Source organism: Petaurus breviceps, unplaced genomic scaffold (assembly GCF_028583685.1).
Source record: "Petaurus breviceps papuanus isolate PSGF00001 unplaced genomic scaffold, PetGlider_PUasm1.0 90842, whole genome shotgun sequence".
Classification (NCBI taxonomy): Eukaryota; Metazoa; Chordata; class Mammalia; order Diprotodontia; family Petauridae; genus Petaurus; species Petaurus breviceps.
The window spans coordinates 21,551,218-21,577,617 of NW_027187358.1; the positions used below are offsets into that span (position 1 = coordinate 21,551,218).

General features: G+C 38.3%; 1 protein-coding gene across 4 annotated transcripts in view; it reads left to right on the forward strand.

The window, feature by feature from the left end:
- Window positions 1-10,652: 10,652 nt before the first annotated feature.
- Window positions 10,653-26,400, forward strand: part of CFAP36 (cilia and flagella associated protein 36) — a 61,418-nt gene continuing 45,670 nt past the window's right edge. Inside the window, exons 1-5 of one of the 4 annotated variants that reach the window (XM_069071751.1) lie at window positions 10,653-11,096; window positions 14,361-14,425; window positions 16,442-16,543; window positions 21,024-21,053; window positions 22,194-22,308. In XM_069071751.1, the coding sequence (XP_068927852.1) occupies window positions 10,982-11,096; window positions 14,361-14,425; window positions 16,442-16,543; window positions 21,024-21,053; window positions 22,194-22,308 (427 nt within the window). In that variant the 5' untranslated portion in view covers window positions 10,653-10,981. The remainder of the gene's footprint in view (window positions 11,097-14,360; window positions 14,426-16,441; window positions 16,544-21,023; window positions 21,054-22,193; window positions 22,309-26,400) is intronic. The other 3 variants (XM_069071750.1, XM_069071752.1, XM_069071754.1) reach the window with 3 other exon arrangements.

Genomic DNA, 26,400 nt, shown 5'->3' on the forward strand with positions numbered 1-26,400 from the left:
TGGGGGAGGTAACACGTAAAGAACTAAATACATATAAGATATAGACAGGATAAATTGGAGATCATTCAACAGAGGAAAAATTAAAGGGGTTTGGGAAATACAATATAGAAGGTGAGATTTTAGCTGAGACTTGAAAGTTAGATCAGATGTACATATTACAAGGCCCAAAGGGCCCCTGAGACCATCTTCTAGACTGGTATGTAGATTACCAACTGGTTGCTGTGTTGCAAACTGGTCTGTTCATACCATCTGCTGTGCTGTAATTTGTTGGTTTCTCCTGTGAGTTTCTTCTAGCCCTCTGTTGCTACCTACTCATTGTCTATCAAATTATAGCTACTGTCTTCTACCTTGTATGGAGAGATGTCAGTTCTTTTCATCATAGTCTTACTGGCCATTTTAGCTCTTTTTGTGAGTCAGATTCACAACTAGCCAGCAGAAGCTTTTAGGCTCACACTAATTCTATTTTTTGAATGCTTTTGTTTCTGCTTAGACTCCTGTTCCTTGAACTCAGTCTGCTCTTTGGGTTGTGGTGAAAGATATAAAGTGAATCTTTTGAGATGAATCTTATACCCAGGTAGTAACCAGAGTTATGATAGTAGTGAAAAGCAATTTGATATATTTATCAAAATTAGGTTATATATGTGTAATCATGTCAAACATATTTCCATGTTAGTCATGTTGTGAAAGAAGAAACAGACCAAAAGGAAAAAACAATGAAAAAATTAAAAAAAGTGAAAACAGTATGCTTTGATCTGCTTTCAGATTCCATCAGTTCTTTCTCTGGATGTAGGTAGCATTTTCCAACATGAGTCCTTTGGAATTGTCTTGGATCATTGCTGAGAGAAGTTAAGTCTTTTATAGTTGGTCATTGCCTAATATTGCTTTTACTGCTACAATGTTCTCCTGATTATGCTCATTTCAGTTTGAATCAGTTCATGTAAGTCTTTCTAGGTTTTTCTGAAATCAGCCTGCTCATCATTTCTTATAGCATAATAATATTCCATTAGATTCATACATCACAACTTGTTCAGCCATTCCCCAATTTGATGGATATCTCCTCAATTTTCAATTTTTTTGCCACCACAAATAGAGCTACTATAAATATTTTTGTACATGTAGGTCTTTTCCCTTTTTTATAGTCCCTTTGGGATACAGTGGTATTGCTAGATCAAAGGGCATGCACAATTTGATTGCCTTTGGCCATAGTCCCAAATTTCTCTCCAGAATGGTTAGAACAGTTCACAACTCCACCAACAGTGCATTAATATTCCAATTTTCCCACATCCTCTCCTACATTTATAATTTTCCTTTTCTGTGATATTAGCCAGTCTGAGAGGTGTGGGGTAGTACCTTAGAGTTGCTTTAATTTGTATTTCTCTAATCAATAGTTCTGATTCCAGGCCTAGTGTTCCTTCCATGAAACACCACCAGATTCCTCTAACATACTTAGGAACTGTCTTATCTTTCCACAGAGATCTGAGGCTACAGGACAGGTAGTTCATCATTATTTCCAATAATAAAACACATTCATGGAATTTCACAATTTTATCAAGCAACATAAGAAGTCAGCACATAAACTAACAAATTTTGTGACCACGGGGAAGTCATTCAATCCCTCTGGGCCTCAGCTTTAGCTGTAAAATAAGAGGAATGGGCTAAATGAACTCCAAGCTGCCTTCAAGCTCTTCTATGATCCTAGCACCATTCAATATTAAGCCTCATTTTCAGGATTTTCTATAATCCTACTACAAACGGTAATGTTCTAATCTTTCCATATAAAAGGCAAAATTTGTATGACAGTATTAATCTCAACTGACACAGTATTTGAAATATGGTACTATCCAGCCTCATATGCTTATGTTTGACCATGTGAAAGTCACTTAACTTCTGTTTGCCTTGTTTTCCTCAACTGTAAAATGGGGATAATAACAGCATCTTCCTTGAAGGGTTGTTGTGAGGATGGAATGAGACAATATTTGTAAAGTGCCTGGCACATATTAGTTACTATATAAATTCTTATACCCCACCCCATTGAATTTATTACATGCTTAAAAGAAAAGTTTGCTGCACATATAAGATAGAGATTAGCAGTTTCATATATAATCCTTTTTTGGAGTGTTTACTATGTATATGGAAATGCTTATTTTATTTGGTATGTGCTAAGTTCAGAATTTTAAAAAATCTTTTGAACAAAAGTCCATGAATGAGTTCAGTCTGAATGGAGGTATTAGTATTTTACTTTATCACTGAAATTGTTTTTGAATTCTATATGAAAACTAGTGAAACAGAGCTCAGGTTAAAATGAGTAGATTTTAGGATTTTTGATTCAATATCCCTTTAGAGGACTCAGGGATTGGTAAATGCACAAAAGGTCTTGGAATCATATCAATATATTTTGAGTTTGGAAAAAAAGGAGAAACCAGTCTATTTTCTTTCCTTTTCTCCTTTAAGAATTGGCAGGTAGAGTGGCATGGAGGGGAGAGAATAGAGATTAGGACAGTAATATGAGCAATTACTTGTGTTACTTAGGTATCATATTTTATTTGATAATAAGCAGTAACAATTGAGCAAAAGACACAGATCTGGTTGGCAATACTTAAGAAGCTATTTGTTTCAGCATATGAATTTTGTAGGCAACTTAAGCCTGATATATTTTTTTTAAATGAAAACCTTCTTTGAATTTCCTTAGGGAAAATGGAAAACATTGGCTTCACTGTAGACCAAGAATTTAACCTCCACCACCACCATAGTGTCTGTGTAAGTCCTAAAAGTATTAGTGCATTGTTAAGCTTTAGTAGTTTATAGCTTAAGAATATCTTATACCTTTTAAAGCTTAAGATTTCTCTAAGATACCCTGAATATTTTAAAAATGAACATCCTAGATAGCATATAGAGAATCATTAAAATAAATTATCAAATTAGAATATTAACAGATAAGAGAAATTGAAAAATATTCAAGCATGAAGCCATTGCATCTTTCAAGAAAGTAAAAACAGAAAAAGCTCTATATAAGAAAATGCTACAAATACTGTTTACAAAGCAACATCTGAAATAAAATGCCCCAATCAAAAAGCAGTTATTAAACTCCTAGTATGTACCAAATAGGGGCAGCTAGGTGGCATAATGGATACAGCAGTGGAATCAGAAAGACTAGAGTTCAAAACTACCCTCATACACTTACTATCTGTGTGACCCTGGGGAAGTCACTTAACTCCTGCCTTCATGAAACTGGTGATGGAAATGGCAAACCACTCCAATATCTTCACTAAGAAAAACCGATGAAAAGTTGGTCCAGTGGGTCATGAAGAGTCAGAAACACTGAACGACTGAAAAACAACAATGTGCCAGGTACAAGCTAAGTACTGAGGATATAAAGACAAAAAATGAATTGATACAAAAATAATAATAATTAGCATTTACATAAGCCTTTATGGCTTACAAAGGACTTTACATATATTATCTCATTTTATCCTCATAACAATCCTATAAGGTAGATGCTATTATTATGATTCCCATTTTACAGACAAGGAAAGCAGAAGCTGAAATAAGTGATTTGCCCAGGGTCACCCAGCTAGTATCTATGGTAGAATTTGAACTACCATAAAGAATCAGGTCTTTCTGATTCTGCATCCAACACTCTATCCACTGCATCATTTAATCTTTCCCCTCATGGAGCTTACTTGTTGGGGGGGAGGGGGAAATCTATTTTTTAAAGATAAAGAGTCGATTACCCATTCTATTGCTAGATGGTTGTGTGATGTTGGATAAGTTATTTAACTTTTCTGAATATGAAGTCAGTTCTCAAGAGAAGGTACTGAAGAAATTATAGTCATATGAAAAATGCCTCAAATCACTAATAATTAGAGAAATGTTAATTAAAGCAATCCTTAGGTTCTAGTTACACCAATCAGATTAGTAAAGAAGACAGAAAAAGGAAAATGACTGTTTGACAGACAACACACAGGAGGCACTGAAGTTTTTGGATTCCATCCTCTAGCAGGTTCACTCTTGATCTGGTCAGACAGGAAGGAGAGGAAGATAACTTTGGGTTAATAGTCTTACTTTATTCTAGTCTACTCAAGTGGGAGTTGGTTATAATGGGAGCACCAACTCCTACAGCATTCCCTAATCCCCCTTCTCACAAGACTTGGGGTGGATGGGGAGAACTACCCCTATGTCTGGATGGGATCAATAGAGACAAGCACAGCTTGTGTGCTCCCCTAAATTCCTTCAAGCCTCAATGGGGGCTGGTTGAGGCAGGTACATGCATTCCTCTATGCATTACCCAAATCCCAAATAGGTTCCCCCATGGGTTCCCCTGTGGATTCCTCACTCACTGACCAGTGCCCGCTTGTTTTATAGGGCAACAGACAAAGAAGGCAGGCATCTTGCCAAAAATAGCCTCATAGGTTAATGTTAGCAATATTGTCATTCTGTGCAAACCTAGTAAATATCACATTATATCACCCCTGTATCTTATAGTGCAGCCCCAGTAGGACAGTTTATCACTATGATTCTAGGAATTACTATCTAATTAAATCTTGGGGCTATTCTGGGAGTTATTATCTAACACCTAGAGACTAGACATTGTCATATCCACGGATCCTGAGAAACTAAAGTCTAAAAAGGATAACAAAATCCTACTTACATACAGTAATAAATAGTGGAGAAGCTTTGGGTAAATAGATAAACTGATACACTATGGGTGGATCTATGAAGGGGTACAACCATTTTGCAAAAGCAATTTGGAATTATACATAAATTTTTTTAATAACATAGACTCTTTTTTTATTTTTGGAGGGGGGAAGGCAGGGCAATTGGGGTTAAGTGACTTGCCAAGGTTACAAGGCTAAGTGTCTGAGGCTGGATTTGAACTCAGGTCCTCCTGACTCCAGGGACAGTGCTCTATTCGCTGTGACACCTGGCCACCCCCTCATATACTCTTTAACCCAGCTATATTACTCTGCTACATTTGCACTCAAAAGAGATCAAATAAAGAGGAAAGTTCCTCTATTTACAGAAATATTTTTAGCAGTCCCTTTTTTGGGTAACAAAATCTGGAAATTAAAAGGATCCCTATCAGTTGGGAAATGGTTCAACAAATTGTGGAATATGAAAATAATGGAACACCATTATGCTGTAAGAAGTGAGGAAATAGATGATTTCAAGAAGTCACGGAAAGACTTTATAAACTAATACAGAGTGAAATAAACAGAACCAGAAGAATAATTTATAACATCAAAATTATAAAAATGAACAACTTACATGAGAGATTGAAGACTTATAAACTGAGAAGAATGAAATGAGCAGGACCAGGAGAATAACTGATACAATAACAACAACATTGTAAAGAAAATCAACTTTGAAAGCAATATAAACCATTACCATCTATGATTTCACAGGACTGATGATAAAGCATCCTGTCTACTTTGTAATATAAGGGTGACAGATTTAGGATTCAGAATGAAAGATATTTTTTGAGTACAGTCAATGAGGGAATTTATTTTGCTTGACAATGTATATTTGTTGCTCGGAATTTTATTTACTTTTCTTCTAGTGGATTAGGGGGTGGAAGGAGATAAAATAGATTTATGATAATTAAAAAATAAAACTTTAATTAAAATATTTTTTCTGGGTCTCAGCAATCTCATTTGTAAAATGTGGAGTTTAGACTCCAGCAGCAGTTCCAAAGCAATACATAAGAAAATTTTGATGCTAGCAATAGTCTTCCCTCTACAATATCTCATATAAGGAGAATAATTTATGCATATAGATATGAATAGACAGTATAGTATGGTTTTACATACATATATATCTATATATACCTACACATACATACACATATACATCTTAGTGTCTAATAGTAACCTTCTCTAGGGCCAGGTGGGGAGGGAGGGAGAAAAAAAAGGACACAACAGGGAACAAAAGAAAACTCAGAAGCACAGTAAATTAGTGTAGCTTTGAAAATGGTGTCTAGTATTTACTACAGAGTTGTTTTTTTAAAGTAAACTGTGAAATGGAAACTCATGGTTCTATACTGAATCCTCTTTACGTTGTACTGTGTACAGAGATGGACTTTTTTTGGTCTTTTTGTATTTAAGTTCAAAATAAATAAATACTAAAAAATAAAAAATCTCATATAATTATGTGTATGTCAAAGATATTCTTTATGCACAGCATCTTTTTCACTATGGAAATAGGCTTTAAATTTTTATTTTGCTTTTATATTTTCCAGGATGTCCTTCTTCATCACAGGGACATTCCACAACTGCAAATCAGCAACCATGGCTCTACCAATGTATTTCAAGCCCCAAAGAGGGTGGCCCAATTTATTTTTATTTATTTTTATTTTTTAAAGCAATCGGGGTTAAGTAACTTGCTCAAGGTTACATGGCCAGGTGTTTCTGGGTGGGTGCTAAGTGTCTGAGCCTGGATTCGATCCCCAGGTCATCCCGACACTGGAGCCAATGCTCTTACTCGCTGCGCTACCTGGCTGCCCCAGGTGGCCCAATTTGAGAAACTAAATTAGGGATTATTTTGTGTCATATTTTCCTTTTTCAGTCCAGTGAATAATGTTTTAAAATGCATAAAATAAAACACACAGGATTACCAAGGAAACCTTACATTTACATTACAAAGGAAACCTTACATTTTACATTACAAAGGAAACCATACATCATACCGGGTGGCTAGGTGGCGCAGTGAATAGAGTACCAGCCCTGGAGTCAGGAGGACCTGAGTTCAAATTTGACCTCAGACACTTAACACTTACTAGCCATGTGACCTTGGGCAAGTCACTATCCCCCCCAATTGCTCTGCCTTCCCCCCTCCAAAAAGAAAAAACAAAACAAAAAAAGAAATATACATCAATACATTTACAAATGTAAGTTCATGGATCTCAGGTTAAGCACCTCTCAACTAGATGATTTTGAAATTATCATTCCAACTCTAAAACTCCATGTCCTCTAAAAATATGTTTAGTTTAAACAAATGTCACTAAATTAAGGGAAAAGAAATAGATGAAATGATACAAGTCTGTAGCATAGATGCAGCTTGTCTAGACAAGCAAGATATAAACCCAAAGAGTTAAAAGTCCAGAAGATGAGACAGAGCAAAGAACTGGAATAAAAACGGGGCAGTAGGGAATAAAAGAAAGTTTTGAATAGAGATAAGAGCAATAGCTATAACAAAGAATAAATAGATTAGGATAGCTTAGGATTGGGAGAAAAGGAAAAGGGTGGGGGAGGATGTAAGAGGAAACAGGGTTCACAACAACTTGAAAATGATATAATAGGTATAGTGGAAAGAACAACAGATTTCAAGTGAGGAAAGCTCACTGTTCCATTTTTTGTGGTTGTGCTCCCAATGTCTAGCAGAGTGCTTTGCTCTTAGAGAGTGCTTAATATAATATGCTTGTTGATTGTTCAATTCAATTGAGAGACCTAGTTTGGAATTAGGACTGACATTAATAGTTGTATTATTTGGGGTAAATTACTTAATGTCTCTGAACCTGTTTCCTTATCTGCAAAATGGGGATAATAATATCTTCACTACTTGAGTTACATGTTGGTTGTGAGGCAATTGCTTTCCAAATCTTAAATCAATGTGAAATAATATTATTTCATTATTATGCTTTAAAAACCAACCAGCTGGAATCTGGCATTCCTTCTGACTCTAAAATTCTGTTATTCTGTTATATGCACTAGGTATTATAGTTACTCTACTCTAATTTAACAGATGAAGAAACTGAGGCTCAGGGAGGTTAAATAATTTGTTCATGATCACATATCTATTAAGTGTCTGCTATAGGATGCAAATTCTGGATCCCAAATTTAGAATTCTATACACTAGACTATCCTCTCCCCTTCTGAAATTTAATTTGAGCAATTGAGGTTTTGTATATATTATAGAAATATTTCTACATTAGGAACAATATTTAAAATGAAAAAAAAAAAGTTTAACAGTTCTCTGATGCTATTGAGAACAGGTAGGCCAGAAACAGAATCCTAAACAGGGTTCCCAAAGATATCACTGAAGAATTTTAAAATGTGGCATGTAATTATTTATTTGCCAATCCACAGCAAGTTTCTCCACCCCTTGTTCTATAAAACTGCTGTTCTATAAAACAAGTAATCAAGTGAAACTATTGGCAAAGAACATATAATTTAGGATTTTTTTTTTACTCATTCTACAGCCTAGATAAATGGTAGCTTATAGGATTAAAATAGTTGTCTTGTTATTATTTGTTTATTTGGAAGCTGAATCCAGAACACCAAAGGTATTAATTAACCAGGTCAAAAACAAACTTTCTGTAGGATTGAGCTTTAAATTTTAAAATAATGCTGTTGTTGTCATTGGTATTTTTAAGATTTCCCCTAAGAAAGCAATGTTATCTGTCAGATCAAGAATATAGGAAAGGTTTACTGTAGCTAGAAGTGGACATGGGGAAGGAACCTGGTTCTGATCATAGACTGATAGGACCATTTCTTTAGAAGGGTTGCATATTTGTCTCAGTGAAAAGCATTTCCATCGAGGGAGTTCCCTGTGCCAACAAAATCACAGTTCTGCTCCAAAAACAAACAAAAAACCAGACCAAACTATTATTAAGACAGTCATGGATAAACAGCTAGGATTTTTTGTTAGAATTACTGTCTTTAACAATATTATTTTTTTCCCTCTTAAATGTGTATGGGTACCCTTTGTTTTTGTATCTCAATTATAATGAAGAATAAAAAAACTATCAGCTGATGTATCAGCAAAGGAAACTGACACTCAACCAAGTCAGATATGCACAATTCCACATCCATATTCTCCTCCCTCTGGAAAGAAGAGAGGAAGGCATATTCTCATATCTCTTCTTTGAAGCCAAGATTGGTTAAAATTTCAGAGAATTCATTTTGTTTTCCCCCCAACTTGTTTTGTCCATTTACAGTGTTGTAGTCAGTGAATATATATTTCAGGTTCCACTTCCTTCTCTTTGAATCAGTACATATAAATCTTTCCATGTTTCTCTGAATGATTCATAGACATTTTTTTCTTAGAGTTCACAGACAGGAATTTACTTTATTTCCAGGTCTTTGCTATTGCATTTTGATGTCCAGAGGACATCTTTGACCTCCTTTTGGTATTTGACTAGGAACAGAATCTCTAGATTAAAGGGTATGGAAACATTGTTACTTTTTTGAAGCATAATTCTTTTCTTTTTTTTTTTTTTTGCCTTTTGGAGGGCAATTGGGGTTAAGTAACTTGCCCAAAGTTACCCGGCTAGTTTTTTTGTGTGGGTGTTAAGTGTCTGAGGCCTGAACCGAACTCGGGTCCTCCTGACTCAGGGCCGGCAGCTCACTTACTCACTGTGCCACCTAACCGCCCCTTTAAGCATAATTCTCAATTGCTTTCCAGAATGAAGCATTCACAGTTCCACCGATAGCGTATAGTTTGTCCAAATTTTCACAGTCCCTCCAATACTGTCTCATAGTGCTCTTAAAAAAAAAAGATACAATAATTTAAAGTTGTGATGGAGATCTTAGCTGTAATGGAAGGCCCTTCATAGAATTTTCTGTTTCTTTTTTTTTTCTAATTCAGAGATAACTTTGATAGCTTTAGTTTTTCAAACTGAAAGCTGGGGAAAATCTCCCTCATAAGGGTAGAAAGTCATTTTAGAGGTATCTAAGTACAGTGGAAAGATCTCTAGGCTCCACACCAGCATTCCTTTATTTAGCTACCACATTTTAAAGAAGGTTGTATGACCTTAGGCAGGTAACAATAATGCTAGCATTTTTACAATCCTTTAAGGTTTGCAAAGTGTCTTACTTCCATTATCTCACTGATCCTTGAAACGACTCTGTGAGGTAGGTGCTATTATTTTTACAGAAAACTAAAGCTGAGATTAAGTGACTTGACAAACCCAGGCTCAAAGAACTCTTTAAAAAGAGTTTGAGGCTGAATTCCAAAGGGGTCTTAACTATAACACTTTATCTACTGTTCCACTTAACCTCCAAGATACTGATAGGCTTTGTACTGGAGCTGCTTTGAGGAAAACAACTTTGTACACCTTTAAGATCTAAATAAACAAGAGATGGAATTAGTGAATTAACATATGCAAGACACTAGGAAATTAGGAAAGAGGAAAAGGTTAGTAAAACTCGGGCAAAGCTGCGCCCCTCCAAGTCCAGAAAGTGCTCCTAGAACACAAGACCAGATTGGCAAAAACTCAAAAAACAGTTAACTCACTTCGGAACAAGGCCAGAAGTGTAAAAGGAAAAGCTTGTGAAACGGGAAAACAAGGAGCCCGGGGGAGTTCCGTGACTTGAGACAATGAGATGGCTCGTACAGCGCTTTGTAAGCGTTAGAACCCTATACAAACGTCAGCTATTAATAGGAAGCTATAAAAGCAAGGTAAAGTTTGAAGCTGGGTATGGTAAGATGGAGTCCATAGATTAAGCTGGCAATTTGCAAGGTTTATTTTCTATCCTGGCTATTGCTTGTACATTAGACCAACTCCTTTCACTGTAGCCATGGCTTGTAAAGCGAGGGTCACGGACTGTCCCACACCAGGGTGCAGCCTTCAAACACACTTCCACCCACGTGAAATCGGGAGCAGCTCCTACTCCAGCCTTCCCCATCCCGCGCCTGCGCAGAGCGACCTCCCCGCTTTCCTTCGGACCTCTCCCGAGTGCTTCTCTAGCCAATCCAAAGCGCCCTTACCGCTTCCCTCTGTGTCTTGCGCAGGAACTCCTTTCCTACCGAACCCTCCTGGGCGGGGGCAACTACATACGTTGTCATAGTGACCATTTCAAGTTAACCGGTTTGGGGCCTCCATCCGGGTGTCTGGGACAGCTCTTTGGCCAGTCCTGGGAAGGTCCCCCTCTCCTCCACGCCAGCCCGGGGCTCCGTGGGGGCAGCTGGATCCGGTCTCGGAGAGCGCGGGCGGGGACGTCTGGGCCCAGAGCTGCCCCTCCCTGGGGTTCGCAGGGTGGGGGCCATGGCGGCAGAAGAAGATGAGGAGGTGGAGTGGGTTGTGGAGAGCATCGCGGGCTTCCTCCGCGGCCCTGACTGGTCCATCCCCATCTTGGACTTTCTGGAACAGAAGTGTGAAGGTAAAACCCAGCCCTTTCCTCGCCTTCCCCGCCACTCCCCGGGGTATACGGACGCAAGAGCAGCTCCCCTTCTTTCACCTCCGCGGCGAGGCAGAGGAGGTTGGGGAGGGGTCCTCACTTCTCTCTGGCCGCGTGGCACCACCGGCCAGCTGTATTTAGGGGCAGCTTTGAAGCTGATAGGACTCCGTTGACCCCCTTCCCCGAACCTTCCTCTAAACGCCCTTGTCTCCACCTCTGCCTTCCGCCTTTCCACCTTCATTCTCCCTTCCTCACCCACTACTGCCTCCACCTTGCTCCCCCTCCCCAGTTCTGTCCCATCCTCTATCCTCCCCTCCTCACTCCTCTCCACCCCCGCTCCCCACACTCGACTCCATTTCCATCCTTACCTCCATTCCTATCCGCCCCCACTCCACCTCCATCCTACTCTCCTGACCCCCTCCACTCCCACCCTCCACTCATCCTCACCTCCTCTATTCCTACCCGCCACTCCTCCAAATCCATCTCCACCTTCATCCTCCCCTCCTCACACTTCTTCCAACCTCCACGTCCCGGTCCCATAAATTTATCTTTACCTCCATCCCTCCGCCCTAACTACTCTACTCTCCTACTTTCCACTGCCATCCCTCCACCTTCCTATTTCCACTCCCACCTCCTCTATGCCCATCCCCATCCGGTGTTTTCTTAATCAAAGAAAATAAAATACACAACATAGATATAAAAAGCTTCCCTTTCCCCACTGTGACATGCCATAATCCTAAATCACCAGGTTTCTGCCCCAAGAAAAGGTAAATACCATGATAAGGAGTACAGAAACCTTTTTAACTGGTTGAAAACCCCAGTAACTAAGTGATGGATGGAGACGCCTCCCTGTCCCTCCCTGTCTCCAGAGGAATTCACTGAGCTTAAAGCCTTTTTCTAGGAGGGGAGGATTTGGACTATGCCATGAAATGCTATTTGCTTAAGAAAGAAGGACCCAGGGACACTCTTACTCTAAAAGGAATTGAGCCAATCAGTCAATGAGAATTTATTTTTTAAAAATAAGTTTAATAATAAGTTTTTTTTTACATCATCATAGTTCCTCCATTATCATTCCTCCTTTCAGAGAACCATTCCATATAACAAATGATATTTTTTAAAGAAAAGAAAGAGGAAAAAATTAGCATAACTGATGAGTACATCCAGAAAGTCAGAAAATATACCCAATGTGCAATGCTTGTGGATATTCCATCTCTGTAAAGGGGTAGGGTGGAAATAGTTTTTCATATCTCTTTGTAGTTATACTTCAATAAGCCTTCGTTAATCACTTATGAGTCAAATAACAGTTATTAAATACCTGCTGTGTACCAGTTACGGGACTAACTTGGGGTCACAAAGAAAGGCAAAACAATCTTGTTCTCAAGGAGCTTAGTCTAAAGGTAGGGGCAAGGGGGGACAGCATGCAGAGAGCTTTGTTTAAACGGGGTACATACAGGGTAAATTGGAGATAATCTCAGAGGCGAGACACTCAAATTAAGGAGGATTGGGAAAGGCTTCTTTCGGAAGGTGGAACTTTAGCTGAGATTTTTAGGGAAGCTAGGAATTGGAGATGAAGAGGGAGAGTTCTAAACATGGAGGGGGGCAGACAGTGAAAATGCTCAGTGGGAGATGGAGTGTCTTGTGGAGAGGGTGTCAGGTGAGGAACAGCAAGGGGAAATTTACTGGATTGCAGAGTATGTGGTAGGCTGTGAGATGTAAGATTGGAAAGGTAGGATGGGGCCAAGTTATGGACAGCTTTAAAAACCAAATCAAGGTTTTTGTATTTGATTCCTGAGGCAATTCTGAAGTTTATTGCATAGAGAGGTGACATGATCAGACCTCATTTTAATTAGATCAGTTTGACAGCTGAGTGGAGGATGACTGGAGTGGGGAGGGGTTTGAGGCAAGGAGACCCACCAATAGTTTTATTTCAGTAGTCTAGGTGTGAGGTGACAAAGGCTGTGTAGTAGGGTGGTTGCAGATCAGGAGAGAGAAGGGAATGTATAGGAGGTAGGAATGACAAAATTTGACCATTGATTACATATGAGGGGGGATCAGTTTGAGAGAGTAAGGAGTTGAGGATGACACCTAATTTACAAGCCTGGATAATTAGGGGAATGGTGGTACTTTTTTGACAGTAGTAGGGAAGTTAGCAAGAAGGGAGGGTTTGAGAGGCTGGGGAAAGATGAGATCAGTTTGAGACAAACTGAATTTAAGATGTCTCTAAGACATCCACTTGAAGGTGGCCTAAAAGCATTTGGAAATGTGAGACTGGAGGGCAGGAGAGAGGTTAGGATTAGAACAAATAAATTTTAAGATCCTCTGCATAGGGATGATAGTTGAATCTTTAGGAGTTGATGAGATCACTAAGTGAATAGGGTAGAGGCAGAAGAGAAGACAGCCTTTGGGGATAACCTATTGTCATCTGTGGTGTGACCTGGATGATGATGCAGAAATCAAGGGAAACATTTGAATATGAAAAAACTAACAGGGGGACACACAGGTTCTGTGGAGGAAAGGAAATAGATTTTTGTGGGTTAAAGGTGTTTTATGTAGTCTTTCACTGTGCTAAGCACTAGGAATGGGGACACACAGAAAGCAAAACAAACAAAACAAACCCCAAAACAAAAAAAAAAACAAAAAAGTTTCTGCCCTTAAGGATCTTAAATTCTAATGGGGAAAATAACATGCAAACAACTATGTACATTGAAGATATATACCAGGGTAAATTAAGACAGTGGATTAGTTTGGGACCATTATATTGGGACCACGGTATACCTTGGTACCTGCACCTATACTTTTGAATGCCATAACAAATAGCATTTTCAAAAGTAAACAGCACCCAGTTAAGTTGAAATAAGGTTCACTTTAAACAGAGATTTTTTTCATTGCATTTTCTTTGCCACAATCTTGTGAAATCTTATGGCAGAAATACTCTACTTCTTTCAAGCATTATTTACAACTAAATTCTGGCATGATAACTGTAATCTGGACTCCATTGTAATTTGATGTGACCCGTTTTATTCTTACTCACATTATGTACTCTTTGAGGTAGTCTGGTGAAGGGTCCTAAACACCCTTAGCACTTAAAAATGCTGTGATGTTTTATGTTTTTCAATACATGATATCCAGGCAAGTGAGAATCAAGTTGATTTTAAATAGAGATCTTTTCATTAAACCTTAACTTGTGCTTTCACATTCTTTCATGTATAATGGTATATTTCTCCATTTTTTTCTCTTAAATTTTAGTTTTTGATGATGAAGAAGAAAGCAAGTTGACATACACAGAAATTCATCAGGAGTACAAAGAACTGGCAAGTTTCCTTCATTAGCTTTTTTAAAAAAAATTGACAAGATACAAAATAAAACTAGAGTGTTTTTTTAAATCACATGTAATAGGTTTTTCTATCCTCAATTTCTTTTACTTATCGTGCAGAAATTAAACCTCTTTTAACAATATCACTAATCATGTTGAATTCAGAGGCTCTTTTAGTATTTCCCTCACTAAGTGTAATATAGTTAAAAGGACACATATTGTGGCTACAAAACCTTGGTTTGAGTTCTGACTTTGATCTTTAGTAGTTGTATGATCTTGGACAAGTCACTTAATCTGTTTTTGCTTCACTGTCCTCATTGTGAAATGAATCTAACTTCTTGGGGTTTTTTTTTTTTTTTTTTTGCTTTTTGGAGGGGGGAAGGTAGGGCAGTTGGTGTTAAGTAACTTGCCCAGGGTCACATGGCTAGTTTTTGTGTTCAGTGTCTGAGGCTGGGTTTGAAACCTCCTGACTCCAGGGCCAGCGCTCTATTCACTGTGACACCTAGCTGCCCAGAATCTAACTTCTTGAACTGCCTGTCTCACATGATTTTTGTGATGAAATGCTTCTAAGTCTCAGTAAACATTTATTAGGTTCTGTTTGCTAGGCTCTGTACTAAGTGCTGGGGATACAGATAAGAAAAAAAAAACAACAAACCTGTCCTTGTCCTCAGGGAACTTACAGTCTGATGTTGTTGTTGTTCAGTTTTCAATTTTGTCTGACTCTCTTTGGAGTTTTCTTGGCAAAGATACTGGAGTGATTTGCCGTTTCCTTCTCCAGTTCATTTTATAGGTGAGGGAAACTGAGGCAAACAGAGTTAAGTGACTTACCCATGGTTACATAGCTAGTAAGTGGCTGTTTGAACTCAGGTCTTCCTGACTTCAGGTTCAGTGCTCTATCCATTGCCCTACCTAACCATTCCAAAGCAGTCTAATAAAGGAAGATAAGACACAACGGAAACCTGAAAGGGGAGCAAGAGGGAAGAGAAATATGAACAAGGATGGGGAGAGGAGGTACTTAGTGCAGGGGCGTGGTGGAAAAGCCAAAGAAGTCCTCCAGCTGAATAGAAGATGGCAAGGGTGGGGGGGTGGAGTGACTTCGGGCAAGAAAGCCAACAAGAAGGCTACTTCAGGTCAAGTCTTAAAATGCTATCTATGTACATGAGTTATTATCTACAGATTTCTAACTGTATGGAAACTCAAAAATAATTTTGCGATAGTTTCTTAAGGCATGTTGGGAAAAATCTTTGAATTTCCTTTGTCTTTTACTGCTTCCAAGAAATAGGGAGGTTTATGTTGTTTTTTTTCTCATTGTCATTATATAATAAGTGTTTGAGTTGCAGGAAAATTAAATTATAACTACATATTAAACTTGATTTTTCTGATGTTAGGGATTTCATGTTTGATTTTAGTAGAGGACCTGAATTGTAGAAACTACATTCATCTTAATTCTACCTATGGCCCTTAACAAATGATATTTTACATTTTGGTGTTTGCATGTTGAAAACAAGGGTGGTTATTCTAAGGGCACTTCTGTATGATTTAATTTCTAGCAATTAGAAGATAGCATCTATACATGGATAAAGAGCTGGTCTTGGAGTCTGGTAGCCCTTGGTATGGTCATTTCTCTGACACATATTGACTGTGACCGTGGGGAAGTCACTTTGTAGTGCCCCTGGTAACTCTAAAACTGTAAGAGAAAGTGCTGATGGACATTTGTAGAAGCCATTCCTTGGCTGGAGTTCCCTGAAACCACAGGTCTTAAAGTAAAAACAAACAAGTGGCTGAGCGCTCGCGCGTGTGTGTGTGTGTGTGTGTGTGTGTTAATGAAATGAGAGTAGTTGCTCTGTGAACATTTTAGAAAGAGATCTTGTGTGTGTAGAATAATGGGATTTTTCAAATACCCTTTATTTTTATCTGTGGTTTTATTAGAGATGACAGTAATTCTTACAAAATATTTATTCCTCCTGTCAATATTATAAAATTATTTATGGATCTATGTATTTTCTTTCACTAGGTTGAAAAACTGTTAGAAAGTTATCTAAAAGAAATTGGAATTAATGAAGATCAGTTTCAAGAAGCATGTACTTCTCCTCTTGCAAAGTCCCGGACATCACAGGTTTTAGCTTTTGTTTCTAATACTATGTGAACAGAAATGGTCAGGGATGTTTTCCTTGAAACCTTTTGACTATACTATGACCATACTATAAGTGGAAGGTACAGCCATACAAAAATACTTCCCTTAAATGTGTGGAAAAAGAAGCGCATTTGAATAAAATGTAATTGTAATATGGTGTCAAGTAAGAAAAGTATTGACATTCTCTCATTGTCTGTAGACTCCAAATGAATTGACACTTTACCGCTCAGCTTTGGTTATCCAGACTTCAGAACTTTATGTTGGTCTGTGTTTAACATTTTTTAAATTACTACAAAGGAAACCAATTACATTGAAATATCATTATTAAAATATTAAAAAAAAAACTTAATGGACCCAAGGTGTAGGAATCCCTGGTGTAATGTAATACCAAGCAAAGGCAACTTCCCAGGTTCAAAATACCAACATAGGTGCTCTCTATTTTATTCAGTAACAAACCCAGAACAGAGAAGATCGAAATATGACATCATTCCAAATACAGCATTTACTAAGTGTGATTAAATAATCTCCAAGTACTACCCCACCCCAGGACCTTCCAATCATTCAATCAATTACAAAGTCTCTGTTCTAAATACTTCTCCACCCCTAGGCTATACCTTAATTAAGTCCACCACAAAGCCCCTCTTCTCAAATGGAGATTAGTTTCCAAACATAAAGGTCAAAAGTTCCCCACCCCTGGATCACAATTGAATCTACCCCAGAGTTACATCAAGTTTAAACACAGCACTTAATACCCAAATGGAGCTCTTTTCTTCATCTTGACACGAGGCAAGTTCTCAGCAATCTTAGTTCCTGGGGAGACAAGGCTTAGCAAGGCCATAAGATACATTGCCAGTCCCTTCATGAATTTATCCTGTCTGTAGAACAGTCCTAGAACCCCTGAACACATTAGCAAAGCCCTCTCTCCCAGGATTTCTGTAAACATACAACAAGAAAATCCTTCTTCAGGGCTTCTGAACCAACAGAAAGGCTCCCAGACCCCTGCAACAACAGCACTGTCCTTCACCAGTGGACAGTATTCACTCTGTCTGCAGGACAGTCTCCAGACCCCTGCAACAACAGTACTGTCCCTCACCAGTGGACAGTATTCACTCTCTGTCTGCAGGACAGTCGCAGGCCTTCTTAGTGAACAGCCAGGTTCCAGGACTTCTTCAACAAAAGGACAGTCTTTCACCAGTGGACAAATCTGGCAAAATAACATCAAAACAGACAGACAAAGTACCAGCAAAACAGCCATGTCTCCTCAGTCCTTGGCAGCTCAGGGGGCAGTACTCAAAAGTCCAGGGCAATTCAAAGCGGCCACCAGCAATTCTCTTAGTCTCTCTCTCTCCACGAGGTGCTGCTTCCAAAAAAAAGATCTTCCGCCTCTCTCTTGTCTCTCCAAATCTACATCACCAGCTCCTCCCACTTCAGGACTTTCTTTTCACATCAACAAGCCCATCCCACAAGTGGGATTAACAAACTCTGGGTTTTAATACAATCAATTTGAAAACCAAGCCAATACAGGGGAATCTTTAATTGCCATTACTATCACACCTGGTACAGAGGAAAAAAATAAGAGGGCCAAAAGCAGAGTTTTATGGTATAAGCACAGTGAACAGAAGTAATAGTAAAGGATATTGAAAAAGAGAAGTCAGACAGATTAGAGGAGAACTAGGAGAGAGCAGTGTAATGAAAACTGAAGAGGAGAGAGTACCCAGGAGAAGGTGATTGAGTGTTAATGTTGGAGAGGTCAGGAAGGATCAGAATTGAGAAAAGGCCTTTAGCTGTTGCAATTAAGAAATCATTGGTAATTTTGTAGAGGCCAGTTTCAGTTGAATGATGAAGTTGGAAGCCAGATTGTAGGGGTTTAGAAGAGAGTGAAAGAAGTCAGGAAGTAGAGACACCTAGTGTTAAGCCAAAATGGAGAGGAGAGATATAAGATGACCGTAAGCAGGGAGGGAGGGATCAGGTGAGTTTTTTGAAGATGGAGTCATGGGCATGTTTGTAGGCAATACTGAAGCAATCAGGAGGTGAGAGAATAAATGTGAGAGAGTAGGGATGTTGAATGGGGCAGTCTGCTGGAGAATCTGAGAAAAACCCTTTAGATCTGGCTATTGAAAATAAATCATTGGTAACTTTAGAGAAATTGTCAGTCTGAATGACTTCACCTGTTGTTATAAATTTTGTTATGAAAAATTGTGCATCTTTTGCCACTTTGTTATCCTCCCAGTTTCATGGTATGACTTTACTTAGTTTTCTTGTCAAGCTTTCTTTAAATACTAGTTTTTCTCCACTGGTCCTCACTATTTTATTAAGTGATACTATTTGTAATCCTCCACCATCATTCTCTGGAAGGTTTTTTAAAGGAGTTTATATTTCTAAACCAGTGCTGTGTTTGCCTGCCATACCTGTTGGTTTAACGAATAAATTTTGTGTTGGCCATCTAAGATGCTTTTTAGGCTCTTTTTCTTCTTTTTTATGGCAGTTGGTATATATTGTCTGAACTTCTGAAAGAAATTGTTAGTATCTATGGCCCTTCCTCCATTTCTTTACTATTTTTGACAACAATAACTCAGGTTAGATTTTAGTTATTTTACTCAGCTGTTGCCTTTTCTTATTATTTTTCTAACTATGAATTAATTTTGAACTTTGCCCTGCCAAATATGTGGTCTAACTGTGCATAGAGAGCTTATTGATTCAGGAATGACTCCCACAAAGAATTGAGTCCATTAAAATATAATCAATTTTACTTTTTGGTGTTATTTTTTCATAATAATTTATAGCACCTTTTGATTCTTTTCTTTGAGTAAAAAAATATTCATGGTATGTGGCATGAGGCTATTGGGTAGTCTATTAGTATAATATCTCTCATTTCTGACCGCTGAGCCATATTTTCCAACTTTTTTTGGTCATCTTTGCCTACTACTATTTTGGCATTGAAATCATCTAGTATCAAAATCTATGTTAATTTAATTGGGAGAGTCTTCCTGAATTTTTATGGGATTTCTCTGTCTCCTTATTCTCTGCAATATGTGTTGGCACAAAGGTTGCAATTATTTTCATGATGGTCTTATGCAAATACTTTTCATGAACTTTGCAATGTGATATGACCAAATATCTCATGAAATTATATTTCTTCTTGCTTTTGGATGTCTGATAAAAATCAAATCCTCAAGTTTATTTATTTGTATCTTGAAGGAGAAGCTTGTTACTTTACACTTGGACCATTGCAATAGACTTCTATATGATGTCCTTGTTTTATGTCTCTTCCTTCTCCAATCAGTCCTCTGCAATCTGCCAAAGTGATTTTCCTAAAGCTCAGGTCTTACCATATCATACTTTGTCCTCTCAACAAACTGTAGAGGCTCTCCAGAATCAAATGTAACATCCTTTAGCTTTTAAATCTCACACTCTGGTCCCTTCTCACATTTCAAGTCTTCTTACACTTTGCTCCTTTCCATGTACGTTGTGATGTAATAATATTGACCTATTTAATAATCCTCACACAAGACACTCCATCATCTGACTCAGGGCATCTTTACTTGCTTTCCCCTGTGCTTGGTCTCATCTCCACCTCCTGGCGTCCCTGGCTTCCTTAACTCTCAGCTAAAATCCCACCTTCTCCAAGAAGCCTTTCCTTATTATCCTTAACGTTAATGCCTTCTTTTTGAGACTTTCTGCAGTTCTGCCTGTATATGTCTTGTTTGTACGTAGTTGTTTGCATGTTTGTCTCCTCCATTAAGTTGGAAGTTCCATGACAGCAGGCACTGTTTTTACCTTTTTTTTGTGTCCCCAGTGATTATCACAGTGCCTGGGACAGAGTAGGCACTTAAAGGCTTATTGACTTAGTTGAGCGGGAGCTTTTTGCCAGGACAGTCATTGCCTCCTGCTGTACTTTTCGGTGGATTGGTTATCTCTGCTTGATCTTGTCCTATGTCACTTGGGTTCCTCCGCTGATCTCTGCCTACTTCACTAATTCTTTTCTCTCTCCCTGCCCCGAGTCTTTGAGCTTAATAGAGCTGGGTCTTTAAGGTCCTCTATGGAATCTTAGGACAGCCTGCTATGGATTTTGAAGGATTAGATCATCCTAGTCTGAGCTGTGCTGGGAGATTACCTGTTTGTTTGCCTCTGCTAGTGCTGGTTTTGTGGGTGCTTCCTTTTCTCATTCCTGTGAGTTGCTGGTCCACTTTTTTGTGCAGTTCTGAGGTGAAGCCACTTACTTTAGTTTCTTGGTAGATTTCTTGTTCATTATTTGGTTTGATGCCCATTTCAGGTTTTTGGTGGAATAGGCATTGGAGAGCCGGGCAGCATTCCTTTGTTCAGGCTGGCGTCTTGGCTATAACTTGTAACTTTTAGTGTTCAAGGCTACATTTCCATTTTGAACTTGTGATCTGTATAGTGTATATGGTCTGTAAAGCTGTTGGTCCAAACCTAATTTCTCCCAAACTCCCTCCGATTTTAGGTAAGAGAGATAAAAGGAATCCATGTTGAGGTGAGAACTAATTTTGCTTTGTTTTTTATATGTCAAATCCAGTTTCTCATTTCCTGAATATCTTAGTTAAATGATAACTCATTTTTTTTGTTCATTGTGTTTATACCAACATAGGTAACCTCACATTTTATTTGCTAATAGACCTCTTTCAAAATGTGTTAACATTTCAGTTATTTTGAATGGCCCTCAGTGTTTTTAGCTAACCTGGTAGGTTCTAGAAGTGAGTACAACATAGTGGGTAGAGTCCTGCAATTAGAATGAAGAAGACTTGTGTTCAGGTGTGTATCTGAGTAGTTTCCTTATCAGAAAAATGAGGATGATGATAATAGCCACTTCACAGGGTTGCTTTGAGGTGTAAATGAGATAATGTTTTTAATGTGCAAATTCCCATTTAAATTAAGTTATTTGTATCTATCCCAATCAATTTTAATCAGTAATAAGCAAATTACCATAGTAGATTATAGCCTATAGACACACTATTCCAAGTCTAATAGTTTCGTTTTTGTTCCTTTTTTTTTTTTTTTTTTTTTGCTTTTTTGGGAGAAGGGAAGGCTGGGCAATTCGTGTTAAGTGATTTGCTCAGGGTCACGTGGCTAGTAAATGTTAAGCATCTGAGGCCAGATTTGAACTCAGGTCCTCCTGACTCCAGGGCCAGCGCTCTATTCACTACACCACCTAGCCACCCCTTTTCTGTTACTTTTAAGAGTATTTTGATATCAACCCAGCCTGTGACAACTCCTATGCTAATAACAACTGATATTTGCATAGATTTTGTGCCTTCCTCACATCAGTCAAGTAAAGTTGGTAGCATAGGTACTGCCTTTTATCTTCCTTTTCCAAAAGAAGACAGTGAGACCAAAAGAAGTTAAGTGACTTGTATGTGGTTATAGCTCGTGATCTACAGAGTCATTATTCAAACCCAGGTCTCCTGACCTCAAGAGCAGCTTTATTCATTATAGCTCTCACGTTGCTTTTCCTAAATAAGATATCAATCCTCTAAGACCTTGTCCTTCTTATTAGATAATGTAGCATGCCTGATTTAAAGTGCTGTATTCTTACCAAAATATTTTTGGAGAGAAACCTTAAGGATTTTAAATTATAAATAAATTATGAAGTTAACATCCACATTTCTTTCTACAGGCCATCTTGCAACCTGTGTTGGCAGCTGAAGATTTCAGTATATTTAAAGCAATGATGGTCCAGAAAAATATAGAAATGCAGTTGCAAGCAATTCGAATAATTCAAGAGAGAAATGGTAAATTTAAAAAATTAGAAATTTAAGTGTTAGACATGTTTTACAGCCTTGTCTCTGTTAATTTGATTGTGATCATGGTACAAGTTTCCTGTGCTACTGAAGTTGCTGGTTTTATAACTTGAGGTGACACATGTCTTGAAAGCCCTTGACTTTTCCCAAGGACTGAAGTACATTAATTTTATTACAGTGTGTATTCAATAATGCTAGCAATATTTTCTGCTTAAAATATTTGAGTTCTTCAGTAAAATCATACTCTCATACTTCATCGTGACATGGTCATGACTCTTAAGTTCTTAGGGATTTTGCTAACAGAGTGCTAGAAAGTTGTATACGAATGGACCTTCTTTCTGAGGCCCAGCCTGCCTAAATGCTGAGAGAGACCTATCACTATAAAGTTGAACACTTGGTGTTCAACTTTTTGGCCCCAGCAACTCAAGAAGGCCATACTAAGGCATGATAGGGTTACAGTCTACCTCACTGGTGGGTATACTTGTATTAATGAAATATTTCGTATGAAATTACATTATTTAGTTATTAAAATAATTCTTACAGCAGTTTTGGGCAGGGGGGGATATGAAGATGGGTATTATTTCTTCTGTTCCAAAATTTCCCTGAAATGACTCAGGAGTAAGACATATCTCCAGGTGCTCTGGACCAGCATTTTTGTGTCATTGCTGAATTGCAGAAGTTTTGTGGGTAAATTAATCTGGTAAAAGCTGGTCAGACAACCCCTTCATTTTTATAGATTTGGACATTGAAACTCAGAGAGGTTAAGTGATGGACTCCAGGTTGTAGAGGACTCATAGAAGACCCAGACCCCCATTGAAGGAGGCAAGCTTGGCACCAGCCCATTTACCCCCAGATCAGTATTCTTTCTATTAAGTCATGCTCTTTTTGTGCTGTTAAGTATCAGGACCTCAGCCATAAGGACTCATTGGGAAAGGCCCAAGTTGTTCTCTGATACTGAATTCAAGATGTGAATATGTAATTTGTTTTCACCTCCCATCTCTGAAACACCTTGCAGAATTGCATAGAGAAAACAGAAAACAAATAACCCTTCCCTTGTGTTTCCCTTGTGGATTAACCCTTCTTCAAATTACCTTGAATGGAGAATTTTTCTTACAGAGCCAGCAATCTTAGCCATCATTTAAAGCTTCCCCAAATTCTTTCTTAGCAGTTTAAGAAGTTATTGAATTTAGCTTCCAGCTGATCTCACCCTAGCTACAAACCAGTATTCTGTGCTCTGGAAAACAACCATGTAATTAGTGTTACACCTAGGTAAGGGAGGCATATGTTTCCTCTTTTCTCCTTCCTCTGTTGTATAAATCCATATAACACCTCTCTGAAGGCTCATAAAGATATACCCCTCAGATTGGGGAATTTGCTTATTTTATGACTATTTGAAATATTAACTAATAAAACCTATTTTTTTTTTTTGGAGGGGGGAAGGTATGGCAGTTGGGGTTAATTGACTTGCCCAAGGTCACATGGCTAGTTTTTGTGTTAAGTGTCTGAGGCCGAATTTGAACTCAGGTCCTCCTGATTCCAGGTCCAGTGGTCTATTCACTGCGCCACCTAGCTGCCCCAATAAAACCTATTTTTGTTGAATATTTGAAGTACAATAAATAGTTTAAAATTATGTAGATGTTTGGAATTCAAACCAGAAATCCAAATTTTTCAAAAATGAAATAAAAACTGCAGCTTTAAATTTTAATTGAATTTCAATATAAACTTAACTCCTGGTTTCTAACACAGATTATTCAGTTTTATGACTTGAAATTAAGTCATTTCCTTAATTTAGATTATAGATTTCTAAACTTCCATGCTAGCCTCTCTCATAACAAGTTAATGGGCCTTCAAGAAAGAGTCCTTTGATGAACAAAAATCAGGGTCTTTACTGATTACTTAGTTCCTCATAAGTTAAGAGATTGGATCTAAATAGATCCTGTATAATGTTTTGACAGCCAGATATTTTATGACAGCACAGCCTCATTTTCCCACTGGATCATCCTTCTTACAAAGATTGTCAGGAAGCAGAGAAATACCATACAGCTATAATAATGTTTAAATTTTGTGATAAACTTCTTTCCAGTTATGATTCTGTTGTTTTTCAGATTTTCATGATCTAGCCCTTAGAATCACAGAATTGGAGAGTTGGAAGGGACCTCCTTAGTCATCTAATCTAACCTGCAAACAAAGGGAAGCCCCACGATAACTCAACAAGTTGTCATCTAACTTTTGTTTAAAAGCTTCCAAGGAGGAGGAACCCACCACCTCTCCAGGCAACCCTTTCCATTTTTGGATAACTCAAATTGTTAGGATATTTTTCCCAATGTTAAGCCTCAGTTTGCCTCTTTGTAGCTTCTACCCGTTGCTCCTGATTCTGCCTTTGGGGGCCAGACAGAAGTCTAATTTCTCTTCCACATGATAGCCTTTCAGATACTTGAAAAGAAATATAATGACCCTTTGGAATCTTCTTTTCTTCAGATTAAACATGCTCAGTTCCTTCAGCTGAACCTCATTTGAAAACCTCAGGTTTTCAAGGTCCTTCTCTATTCTGATTGCATCCATCTGTGAATACTTTTTTTTTTTTGCTTTCTGGAGGGCAGTTGGGGTTAAGTAACTTGCCCAAGGTCACATGGCTAGTTTTTGTGTTAAGTGTCTGAGGCCGGATTTAAACTCAGGTCCTCATGACTCCAGGGCTGGTGCTCTATTCACTGTACCACTAGGCGCCCCCCCATCTGTGAATACTTTCTTTCTCAAATCCTTCATATATCGTGGCACCAGAACTGAACTCAGGATTCCAGATAAAATCTGACAAGGGTAGTGTACAGTGTGTAGTGTCACTTCATTATTCCTGGAAACTATGCTCCTATCGAATTCCAAGATTATGTGGGCTTTTTGGTGTCCATGTTACATTACTGATTATCTTGAGCTTGTATTCCACCAAAACCCCTCTGAACTTTTACAGAATAAATGTTATCTACTGTGGGTCCAGAAATGCCCAATCTTCAATAAAAGCCACCGAGACAGAGCCCTGAGCCAGTAGCAGTTTATTAAAGGGACCTGACCCTCTTTAACAAATTGGATCTCATATCTTCCTCACTATCTGGGATGACCTTTTTCTCCAGGGCTTTGGTTTTATAGTATTTGGCAAGATGATACAGAAATAATACAGATGATGCAGAGTAAAATACAGGATCTTATTTGTTAACAGACCGATACTTTGACCCTCCAGGAGAACTTGCAGTCCAGTCTTGGGCTGATGGGAAGCATCTACAATGGACTGAAAAATGGGCATGGCTGATAGGCAAGGCAAGGGTCACACATTGGTCAAGTGTTCTTGGCTGTTTTCCCATGTTGGGCAATGGAGATGATGAAAGAGCAGAGGGACAAAAAGAAGCTGGGGTCTCTCTATATCATTAGGACATCTTGGCCACACTGGGTTTGAATACTTACTTGTTAGGGGAAAAGGTTGGAGGTTCTCTGGTTAGTTTACTGTGATTAAGCAAGTGAACTTATAACCCATAGTTGAAAGTTTTGGGGCCTCATATAAGAAATAATCTGTCGAGGCGCCTAGGTGGCTCACTTAGTAAAGCGCTTGCCCCAGAGTCAGGAGGACCTGAGTTCGGTTCTGGCCTTAGACACTTAACACCCACACAAAAATGCTAGCTGTGTAACCTTGGGCAAGTTACTGAACCCCAGTTGCCCTCCAAAAGGCAAAAAAAAAATAATCTGTCTAACCTTATCTAACTATCTCTAAATATAAGATATGAAATGTATATTTATAGACAAGCATAACAAATAATCACTACCCCTATGGAATTACACTAAACTGAATAATACTGATTGGAATAAAATAGGGATTAAATTAATTATTTGACACACTAAGCATGCCTCCCTGTTTTAATATGCCTGTGAAGTTAATTTCCCAAATACAAGACTTTCTACTCATCTTATTATATTTGGCCCAGTGGTCTAAACTGACAAAATCTTTTTGGATCCTGACTCTGTCACCCAGCATGTTAGTTATCCCTCCCAACTTCATTTCTGCAGATTTGATGAGTATACATTTATCTGTACCTTAATCCA